This window comes from Aptenodytes forsteri, unplaced genomic scaffold, assembly GCF_000699145.1.
Source record: "Aptenodytes forsteri isolate BGI_AS27 unplaced genomic scaffold, ASM69914v1 Scaffold82, whole genome shotgun sequence".
Classification (NCBI taxonomy): domain Eukaryota; kingdom Metazoa; phylum Chordata; class Aves; order Sphenisciformes; family Spheniscidae; genus Aptenodytes; species Aptenodytes forsteri.
The window spans coordinates 13,837,783-13,849,787 of NW_008795490.1; the positions used below are offsets into that span (position 1 = coordinate 13,837,783).

General features: G+C 37.7%; 1 protein-coding gene across 1 annotated transcript in view; it reads left to right on the forward strand.

Annotated features, from left to right (window-relative positions):
- The window catches only part of PTPRK (protein tyrosine phosphatase, receptor type K), a 340,206-nt gene that overhangs the window by 53,118 nt on the left and 275,083 nt on the right, over window positions 1-12,005 (forward strand). The window contains exon 2 of the mRNA XM_019472633.1: window positions 1,712-1,983. Coding sequence (XP_019328178.1) covers window positions 1,712-1,983 — 272 coding nt within the window. The remainder of the gene's footprint in view (window positions 1-1,711; window positions 1,984-12,005) is intronic.

Sequence of the window (12,005 nt, forward strand, 5' to 3'; positions counted from 1 at the left end):
ATGGGGGTGTTGGGTCGACGGTTGGACTCGATGATCTTAGAGGTCTTTTCCAACCTCAATGATTCGATGATTCTATGAATCCGATAATGGATTCTGCATATAATTCTAAATATTAACTGGGTGCTCATGTTACCTTATAGTAGAGTTTTCTTTAAAGCCTTTTTTTTAAGTTTGGTATTAAAAATCAAGATCCTGGTACTGTACTTTAATAATAGCTGCTTTCATTCTATCATACTGCTTTCTCTTTTGTTACAAATTTTTTTTAGCACAGAATATCTTTACAGGCCAGTAAATTAGTATGTCACACAGATGACTTAATCCGTATACATAAATCTTCATCTCCTGAGCACCAGCTTGTCAACAATTTTCAGAATGGTTAATACAACTGTTTAGGACATATTAGAACACAATAGTTCCTTGTTGCATAAAAATCAAAGGACAAACTTCATGTACAGAATGGTAATAGTTTATACAAATATATACTTCAGAGAAGATTTTACATCAGTAAATGCTCATTCGTGTATATACTCTCAGAGCTTCTATGGGGCTACTCATTTGGCCAAGTGCTCACAAATCTATGATTTTTTAAACTTAAGCTAGTTTTTGAACTGTATTTTTGATGGATCTCATCTGAGCCTTCTTCAGGAGGAAGGGCTCCTTATTCTGGTGCTCTTTAGGTGTAGAAGTAGAAGCAAAATCTGTTAACATGAAGCTTGTGGAATCATTAAGCAGGAGGGGAGGTAAGTTCAGGTTAGGAAACTTTCCTGCGGCAGGGGTTCAGATTGTATACTGAGTTGGATTTTCTCACCTGGTTGTAATGTTTTGCCTGTCTCAGAAGCTTTGTTCTGTGGGGTTCATTCACTAGATAGTACCTGATATGGAGTTCTTGCTCTTGAAGAAATGGGGGTGCTCTAGGGCTAGGATAGATGGTAGCCCTGTCTTTACTGTCCATTCTGCAGAACAACAGGACAAACTGTTTCAGCACTATGTCCTGTATAACCTGTTTAAACATCTGATTTCCTCTTTCTGCCTTTGTAGGTAGACAGGCTCAGCTTGTTCTGTCTTCTGTATACTTGTAAAATAAATTTACAAGTTGAGCTTTTTTCCAGCTATAGAAACTTCTGTTATCCCCTCAAATCCATTGGCGAACAGAGCAGCAAACCCAAATTTTCAGGACAGATGTGGCTAGGTGTCCTAAGTGAGCTATTTCTATTGCTAATGATTCTAAAATTCAAGTCTTGCCTCTTTTTCTGGGTAGAGAAAGGTGTGATAAAGGTGCACTGAGGAATGTGGACCTTATTATTCCATATTTTTCTTTTTCAGAAAACCTGTGGAGCAAGTTGAGAGAATTTTGGCCTCAGTGACCTCAGAATAATGATGATCCTTTGCTCCTCTCATTATTTTTATTCAGTCCGTCTGTGATCCTCTTTCCAATTATCTGATCCTAAAACAGGAGAGAGTAAGGTTTGTAGGTGAAAGCATCTAGATAGGTCCTCAGAGATATGTGATGTCTTCTGTAGATACTGCTTCAGTGATGTTTCTAGGCATTTTATACCTTGCTGGATTTCTTGCTACTTGAATTTTGAGATTTTGGGATAGGAAAACCTTTGCATTCCATCCTTTTTCACAGTTGAACAATCAGTTTCTTGACATTTATCTTTTTCCTTACTACTGTTTTGTTTTGTTTTCTTTCCACTCCCCCCTTCTTTAGGATCATATATGATAGTGATTTCTTCAGACCACGACCCTGGAGAAAAGACTCGACTCCAGCTTCCAACAATGAAAGAAAATGATACTCACTGCATCGACTTCAGCTACCTTCTGTACAGCAAGAATGGAGCAAACCCGGGCACTTTGAACATCCTGGTTAGGGTGAACAAAGGGCCGCTGGCTAATCCCATCTGGAACGTCACCAGCTCCACTGGCAAAGACTGGCTTCGAGCAGAGTTGGCTGTCAGCACTTTCTGGCCCAATGAGTATCAGGTAAGCCTGCAATAAATTCTCACCGCTTTATAATATTTATGGCGAGGTCCTATACAGTTTACGTTCATTTTGGTCTGTTCTGGTATTTTCCCAGTGTCCTTAAATAAAGTGTTCCATTCAGAATAAATAATTATTTGGGGATGGGTATTTTTTTTATAGGAGGTGATCGTTCAAAGTTTCCTGTTATTCTATAATAGGAAAAAAATAAGCTGGAAACAAGCCTCATTAAAAGAAATGGTAAGGTTAAAGTCCAGGAACATCAAAAATTATAAACTCCCAGAAATAAATTGCCTGTGCAACTGTAATTTGTACCTGTCTTCCCTCCTCTTTTGGATATGCCTGTGTTACCGTGTCCAATTACGTGACCGTAAACTGTGGTTGTTTTCACATGACATTTGCTTCATTTGCTGTGCAGGCAGAATGGTGCTCACCTAATGAGCAGCTGCTCAGGATGTGTGTTGCTCCTGTTTGCTCGCTATGGGACAAAACAACCTGCAGTGTAGGGCTGTTGTTTAGAGAGAAAAATTGTCTTGTTATTACTAGATGCTGTTACTTGATTTGTTTGATTAACCTGAGAAAGTACCTGCAGCTGTTTTGCTCAGTGGGTATTTGATGTGAAGGATGAATCTGATACACAGGCATTTTTGTCCTGGCGTGTAGGAGGGGGAAGAGTTGGGTTAGATGCAGTCATCTGAGTTGTTACACCATGAGGTGTTATGTCATCGTTGCATGTAGTGCTTACAGACCTCTGTCTAAGGACACTTGAGGTCATTAGTGCTCTTGCAAACAGTTTGGATGTCCAGACTAGTTAACAAATGAAGCAAAGTGGCCACTTTATTAATGGTTTTCTTGAATAGTGATATTGTAGGAATGTTTCTTAGAGTGCCTTTTCTAAAGTTCTTTGCAATTGCCCGCCATCAAAATAATCTCCATAAAAAACAAGCATCAGTGCAAGCAGCCTTACTTATAGGTAGAAACTGGTTGTAATTTACTATCATTTTATGTTTTTCTTCAGTTTTTGTTTCCCTGTTTTTAATATTTTTATTTATAAAGGAATTTAATCTATCAGTGACATTGAAACTGGGTGAAATTTGATTTTAAAGTTCTGAAACCTGGTTTCATAAAGCTTGGCTTCTGAGAAGGTGTTTTATTAACCCTTTTGCGTTGCTGAAAGTAGCTTTTGGTGTGCTTAAAAAACCAGGAGCCTTTTATAGCAGTATAGTAGTAATCAAGTATAGCAGTATTATATGCAGTAAATCAGGTTTCTGCTGACAGATGGCCAGGCTTGATAATGAGATTGGTGGTTGGGGCCTTATCTTAGCAACGTGGCCATTTTTCACTTACGTTACAGCCTTCACATTATCTCTCTATAGACTGCGCTTAAATTCATTCTTTCCCTTGCTCAGTTATCCAGCAGAATATTGAAATAACGTGTAACACAGTTTATTTTTAAATTAAAAATAAGTCTGGAGTAGGACTGGACAACTGTTAATGCAACCTGCTGTGATTTGTGTACATCTTGCAGAATTGCTTTTATGAACAGGAGGGGAAATCTGCACGCTGTTTGTGCATGCCTGCTTGTTTGCACAACCAGGGTTGGTATTTGTGTGGTTTTAAGTGGTTCTTTGAGGTCTCAAAGTCAACATTGCTCTTCATTGTTCGTTTTTTTTTTTTTTTTTTTTTTTTTTTTTTTTTTTTTTTTTTTTTTTTTTTTTTTTTTTTTTTTTTTTTTTTTTTTTTTTTTAAAGTTTTGAGTTGAGTTATTCTTTGGCATGGAAGTCCTTCCCCTGCCTTTTCTCATAGGAGTTCTTTGCTGTAGAGCTCTAGCTTGTGATTTTGGCACTTTGATCTACCTGTTGGTCCATGAGCTTAGCTAGCACTGAAGGGAAATATGCATCGATTTTTGTAATGTGATGGAAGAGGTTCTTTACTAAACTGGGAACTGGATCTCTGCCTGTACAAGCAAGGTCACTGCTAAAGATCACTGTGGAGCATAACTGTTTGCATGTACTTTGTTAATCAGGTCACCGTCATTGCCATTTCCTTCACTTTTAAGTGAGGGAAGAGAGTAGAGATTAGCAGGGGCTGAATAGCACAGGTTATGGTATAAGGAAGTCTCTTGTATGGTGACTTGGAAGTTAGCAGGATGGCTGTGTTAATAGTACTAATAAAGTGCTGCACCTAGGCTAATTAGCTCCTAAACAGCATTTCTGTGCTCTGCTGTGCTGGTTGAAGCTTTGCTTCCTGTTCAAAACTAGCACAGTGGTTTTGCATGTCACTGGTCAACAGTATAGATACAGCTTATGCATTTTTGGATTGACTTAACATTTCTTTTTCCTTACAAGATATGTATATATATATATATATAAAATAATCCATTTACTTGCCTGTCTTTAAATATATTCTGTTGAGTGTTTAGTTGGTTGGTTTGCTTTTTTTTTTTACTTATTTTCTGACACAATACAGTACACTTCTAGAATAGCTTTACTGGATCAAACTGAATTTTTGTTTAGTTTCGTATCCTGTCTCTGATAGCAGATAACAGTGGAAGCTTGTAGAAGAGTTCATAAACAGGACAAACTCATGGTCATACCTCCCCCAGAATACACTTCCAGCCTTGAGCCTATTTGTGGTTTAAGAACTTTGAGCTTAAGAACCAAAGTAGTGCCTTTCTTTACTTCTGTTAGTTCATGGGGGCTTTTTGCACTGGTTTAAGCTTCTAGTGTCTAAAGTATATATGACACGGAATTCTAATGTTAATTACACGTTAGGACCATTCCTGTGGGTTTCTCCAAGCATGGGGCCTGTAATTTCTCAGTTGTCATATTTTGCACTCAAGAAGTTTCAGCAGTCCTGTAATGATACGATCTGTCTTCTCTCTCCTGCTAGCAAGGCATCTGCATCTTCTATTCTGTTTGTTTAACATGTGGATGAACTGTCGAGGAAAAGGGTTTGGTTAGAGAATCCCTTGGGATTGAGGATATGATTTGATTTTGGTCCTTGTTAGTTCTGGAATCTTTTTTTATCACTCTGTTGGAAATATGCCACTTTTGATCTGCCTGAAGTTTGCTTCAAAGGAAGAATATTTTGGGAGATTTGTTGTTTAAACTTTATAACTGTCTGGGAGTTTTGTTTCTCTATTGTCTATGTTGGTTACTACTGTAACTCATTAATTTATTTTAGTTAAGATGTTTATTCCTGTCTGGATGTGTTGTTTTGTCTAATACTTCTGTTCATTTCCCCAAGTTCTCTCCTGCTTTGCACAGTAGGAATTATCCAGCTGCTGGGGACTGTCTCTTCCTTTCTGCTTCTGTCACAGGCATTTTTCCACTTATCCCTTGCCAACTATGTCAACCTTTTTGAATATTTTGTGTGTGTGTGTTTGGGGTTTTTTTGTTTGTTTTTGCACACTGTCCCCCAAAAGTCCTTTGTTTCCTATTTTTTGTGTGTGTGTCCCCAGCAAATTCATTTTGCTCCCATTGGGTCACATCCTTGCTCGATCACATGTGAGGTCCACTTTGCAATGTGAACCATGGACTTTCCAGTTTTGGTTTTATATTACATCTCTCTGGTTTTTGTAACCTTTGATCAGGAACTGATAAAGAAACTCTTGTCCGGGAACCACGAATCTCAAACTTGAAAAAAATTAATTACTTGGTTTCTTTATGGGTCTTTAAAACTTCATTATACAGTAATAGGGCTCTGTAGTTTAACAAAGAGGCTGGCTAGGATAGCTGCTTGATAGGAGTGATGGTTCCACTTGGAAGTATAGCTAGCAAACAAAAAATACTGAACTACACCAAGCAGAAGTCCTTTTATCAGTTCAGGAAGACTAATGATACGTGACCATTTGAAAAAGTACAGGAAAACTCTAGAAAACCAAATAGTTTTCTTGCTGAATTGTGAATCCTGATTTGGATAATGAATCTGTTCTTTATTTTAATATTGATGATTTATAGGATTTATAAAAGTTTAAGTAGCTCAAAGATCTTGGAAGGTTATTTTCCTTTATGATCTTAAAAGGTCTTGAAACTGTAATAGAACTATTACGGGAGGATGGCAGGTTGATTGAAGATTCACTAATGGTGTGTACAGTTGGGCCATATGCCAGATAAGGTAGGAAACAGATTTCTTGTGAAATACCAGAATTTGTTGCCTTTTTGGATATCCAATAACTATTCTAAACTTGCAGACATGTGAGACTAAACCAGCTGCATGCAGAAAAGTTTGGGAAAGAAGGGAATTTTGATTTGTTCTAGTCAGTTGGCACAGGTAAGAAAGGAAAGCAACAAGTCAAATGTTAGTGGAAAGTACAGAAGTACATACAGCCTGTGTGAACTGCGTAGAACTGAGTCACAGGCCAACTTAAGAAAAAGAAACCCACCCTCCCAAACTCCCTCTTCCTATTTATAAGACAGATGTCCTTGATTCTATACGATCTCTAACCTTGAAGCACAATGTAGCATCCAGAAAATCCAAAGAAGCTCTTTAAAAAAAGAAAGCATTCCAAAGGACTGATATTTTAAAAGGATTTTATTTAAAATATAGTGGAATACAGAAAATGACTTAAAATAGTATCAAAGACATACAAGATGAATAAAACTCGGATGAATAAAACTCGGATGAATAAAATGAATAAAACAACTAGTGTAATTTTGTTGACTAAATAGATAATAATTGAATATAGAAAATGTTACATTTGAACATTTTAAGAAAAACTGATAAGCAGCCAGCCAGTTAATGTTGAAACTTGCTGTAAGTCTTGGATGTTGAATTGTGAGACAGTGAAAGTCTTGTTGTGGAAATCTCAGCATGAGCAAGAGTTAAGCGCCAGAGGAGTGGTCTGTAGCCATGTGTGAGAGACAGTGCTTCAATAGGATAAGTTTCTCTGGCCTAGAAAAAGACGCAATTCAGGGGAACATGATAAAGGTCTGCAAAACCATCGCTGGCATGAAGGGGAATCCTCTTCCAGTTCAAGATTGGGGGCCTTTTTGGTCTGGTGAGGGAACCAGACTGAAAAGATGCAGACGGAGATGGGTCACACAGCAGGCTCTACACCTGTGGAAGTCTGTGTCGGAAGTAGCTGTTCTGGATGCCAGAGGAGTATGTAGGCTTAAGGAGACGGCTGGGCAAGTTCTTGAAAGAGAACTATTAGAAATCAGTAATTAGGCAAACAAGTCCAGTAAGTCTTGTGAGCTGAAAGTAGCTGGAGGAGCAGGGAACGTTTTGGGGGGCACAGGGAAGTGATGTGCATTCTTGCCCTGTTCGTACCTTTCCTTATGACCACTGTTAAAGACAAGATGTTGGGGTAAGTAGACCTTTGGCCTGAACTGCTAAGCCTTTGTTAAGTTTTGTACAAAGGGCAAAGGCCTCCCCCCCCGCCCCGGCAAGTGGATGTGTACTTAATTTGTTTCCGTATTCCTAGGCAGGCTAAACATAATTTTTATATTCTGTGGTTAGCTAAACCAGTCTGGTCATATTCTGTGAAAGTTTTTGTTCTGGATGTAGAAATGAAAACTAACTTCATCTGCCACTACCAGCCCTATGCCCATTTCTCTTGGCTCTTTTCCCCTTGTCATCTCCTTTCAATCTAACTTGGGGTAAGAGATATTTTTACACTTTTTAAAATTGGAATTTACAAATTAAGCCTTTTAAATTCCTCCAATTTCTAAGTATTCTTAGAAATACAGTGTGAATTAGAACTTTTTTTGGTGGGTGGCTAGAATTTCATTCTAGCTGAGATACAAAAATTGTTTAGTAAAACGTGTAAGTAAAAGGTTGACTAGTATTATAATTAAAGAAAAATAGGTTAGTATTTCTTAAACTGAGACAGATAGCTTTTTTTTTTTTTTTCCTTTCCCCCTCCTTAAACTTGCAACAGCTTGTGTTCGGCAGGTAGTATAAGTCACCAAAATGTTCCTTGTATTGGTGCATCATTCTTTAGCACTCCTTTTGTGGAATAACTCCTTTGAGAATACTTTGTGGCTTTTAAGAATTTATGGTGACTGTCCATAAACTATTTTGTTCCTAGTTCATTAATACACAACGAAATGGCTTATACAACTGTTTCTTTCTTCTTCCCTCTTTCCTCCATAGTTTTCATCAGTTAAAAGCACTTTTAACTGTCTCACGGCTTACCACTATCACTAATGATTGAAAATTGGACCCCTTTGGAAATATCTCCAAATAGGAATGATGTTGCTTTCTTGTCAGAAATGCTTTGTAAACCCCTAAGTGTTCTCCTGACTGTTACTTGCTAGACATCACTTTATAAAGAAAGTCTTTTGATTAAGTTTATTGAAGAGTTACTCAGAGAAATGCTTTTTTATAATGAACTTTCTTATTGCTTCTTCAAGACTTGTTAGTACAAACAAAACCATCTTTTTTTAACTGTTAGGATAAACACGAAAGTGTGCAAGTGTGTATCTGTCACATTTCTGTCTCATTTCTTCCAAGGTGTTTATCAATTTGGTGAGGACAAAGCAAGATTAAGTTCCAGCAGAGTGATTACCAGCAACACTTTAATAATTTAGTTCTGTAGATCACAAAGCACTTGGAGCTCTCAAAGGACTTCTGCAAATACTGTCTCATTCCAGTCTTCAAACTGGAAAATCATAGTGCACAGAGTGAAAGTGAGCGTTGCCCAGACAAGCCCAGTCACGGCTGAGGTGCCAGCCTCCAGGCTTTCAGTCCCACCGTAGGTACTGGAGATTTCATGGAAGCTCTTTCTTTTTTCTTAGAAACGACAATGCTGGTTTTGACTGTTAGTTCAGGTCTGTGGCATCATTTCAGCAGGGTATGTTCTGCAAGCTAGCCACAACGTGCATTTTTTCCATCCAGAGTTAGTTCATTCATGAGCACAGGAAGTTCCTGAGGGATAAGGGAATGATGGTGGTTGGAAAGCAAGTAAATGCGCATGATATATGCTGTCATCCTCTTCCTGGACTGTTGTGTTGTGTCTCCCCGCCTGCGCGCCCCCCCACCCCCCCTTTTTTTTTTCAAAAAGTCTTTTACATTGTCATATGGAGATGTATATAATAGTTTTCCTAGCTTGGTGGATTTAATTTTTGTCAGCCTATTTTGGAGATACCTAATTTGTTTTGGGGTCTGCTACATTAAAAAAAGGCAAAAATGATAAATTAGTATCAAAGAATTTTTACAAATAAAAATAAGAGAGATTAGTGTTAATCAGGCAAAAACTGTCAGCCTTATCTAAGTCAGTGACCCAAACCATACTTCTCCATTGCAAGCAGAGATGGCTCTGCCTCCACAAAACACTGAGAACTCCATTCCAGCAGGGGAGGAGAAGAAATGACTTTGGGCGCCTTGGTTTTTACAGGCTAAGGAACTGGGGAGTCTGAGCAATCACTTATGTTGCTCTATCCTTAGTCCTGGGCTGAAGAAGAAATGAATTTGCAGAATTTGGAAGCTAAAGTGTTTGTATGTCTAAAAAGGAAATTTTAGCAATAATGTAGCTCTTCAGAAAATAACATACTTTTCTAAGTTTACTCCTTCCGTTTTCCTTGTTTATATTTTTCAATGCTGTCTTTCCACTGCTTTGTTTTCTGTTATATTACAGTCTGTTAGTAGCTTGCTTTTGTTGTCCCGTGTTCTGGGTTTCCTTTGCTAAATGTATGATCTGAACTTAAAACTAGGGTAGAAGTGTCATACTTGAAGCACTGGAGTATTGTAAGAAACCGTGTGGCTATACATACAAGATGTTCAATTCTCTTTCCATCGAATAACATAGTGTCAATGAAGCTGATGAGCATTTTGACTTTTTTCACTATTCCCTGCAAGATAGTGGATATCTTCAGGGCAAGATGATGAAAATTTAGTAGATGCTTGGCATTTCCAAAGGCAATGAAAGATTTGGAGGTTAATGTGCTGTATGACTCCATGTAATAAATTATCTTTAGTTACCTAAAAGTCCCGGGTGGAAAACTGACTGCCTGTAAACTCATGAAGACTTACTTTGAGATAAATATGTAATATTTTTAGCCAGTGCTTAATTTCTGATGAAATATGTGTGACTTTAACCTCAGCACTCTTCCAGAAAACATCAGCAAGGTGGTATGCAAATTTTATATTAACCTTGATTACCAAGATTATGAAAAGCCTGTAGCATTCCCCTCCCCATCATACAGCAGCCATTGTCAGGCAGTGAAGTGGAAAACACAGTATTGCTAATCAGCCACCTCGGAGTGCCTGATTCAATTTTTCAGAAATAGAAGATTGACTTAAATCATGGTGTGTAAATAAAGAAGTTCTGGATGGTTCCTTTTGTCAAGATTTTTCTTTTTTAGGATTTTTGTCTATAGTTGGAAAGCATAATTACTTGTTATGTAAGAAGCTCAGATTTTGTCATATTTTTGTCAGCTTCTGCAAGATCCCGTCCCTTTCTAAGAAAAATTCTGAATATCATGCTATCAAGGAGCTGGCAATGATATACTCTTCCACTCGGCTCTTCTTAAAATATGTTTTTATTCACATGAAAAGTGAAATGAGTGAAAGAGGGTTATGGCAGAAATCAGTGATATATGCTTGAAGTAGATGGTTAAAGGAAAGCAGAAATTGGTAATACTTTATTTCATTATACAGGTTCTGAAAAGATTGAGCAATGAATTGTGCTCTGCTAGGGGTTTCCAGACTACCCCTAAGTGAAAGTAAATAAAAGAAAAAGTATAATAGTGCAGTATTGAATCATGATCAAAAAGTTCACTATAATCTCTGCAATTCAGAAATAGGAAACCAATCAACTTCCAAATTTATGGGCCTTGAAGAGTCAGGGACTTTGACTTAAACATCTGAACTCATCAATTCATCACTGATAAGATGTATTGTTAGGTAATTTTTGCTGTGAAGCATTGTATGCTTCTAGATGTCTGGATTTTCCCTACCTTCCCCCCTGCCCTCCAATGCCTATGTTGGGAAAAAGAAATAATACTTCGAATTACGCAGCCAGTTATCTTTCTTTTTGTCCTTTCTTGCATGTTGTTATTTAGGGCAAGATGAAATGCTCTAGAAGATTTTTTTTTTTTGCGTCTGTGCACATCATGCTACAATATGTTGGTTGGTTTTGGTGTTTTTTTTTTTTTTTAATATTTTCTCTTTTTCTAATGCTAAATGGTGAACAAGCCCGAGGCTTGGAGTAAAGTCAAAAGGTTTTCTTCATCCAGAGTAGTATGTAATAGGAATCCCATGTTGACTGGTGATACGATCTCCTCATAGGGAAATAAATGCCTCATATCTTTATAATTCTCTCTACCCTGTATGTACTTTTCTTTAGTTTAGAGTTTGTTTGAGGTATGTTGAAAAATCAACTGAGGTGGTTGCTCTGAAGGAAAAAAATATTCAAAGGGAAGATGTGTATTAATTACTTTGCACTAGGATCACATTCTGATCGAATATACAAGGTCCGTGTATTTAAACAAGCAAACAAACAAACCAGTATTTGTTGAATTTTCCCCTTTGCCCAAAAGATACTACAAAGCATTTTAAAGACACCCCCACCCTCCTATATATAGGGGTATAATTTACTTCACTCTGGCAGGAGGGGGCAAGGAGGGTGGGCATCCCTGCTAATGCGGAGCAGAGGAATTCATGGGGTTGTGGTGGTGTCACTTTACTGTCCTGCTGCAGTGTGACGATCATTGTCTTTACCAGGGGTAGTGGTGTGTGCCTGTTTGGTGCCTATGTGAGTTGTTTCTTACCTTTAGAAATTTTGTAACATCAATTTTTTTTGTTTGGTTGGTTTTGATTATTTGTTGGTTGGTTTTTTTAAGTCTTGAGTGATCAACTCTGTGGCTTGGATAACAAAATTGACAATTACGGCAGAATGTAGTCTTTGCTATGCTTGCCAGGCAATGAATTTATCTCACAGGTTGTGCATTCTTCAGTAGGTGTTGTCTGTTGGAAGAAAATAGCTTGTCAATTCTTTTTTTTTTTTTTTTAACATACCAAACTTTTTTTTATTATTTATTATTATTGTGCTGCTTGCGGTGACTGAAATTTCAGTGCTG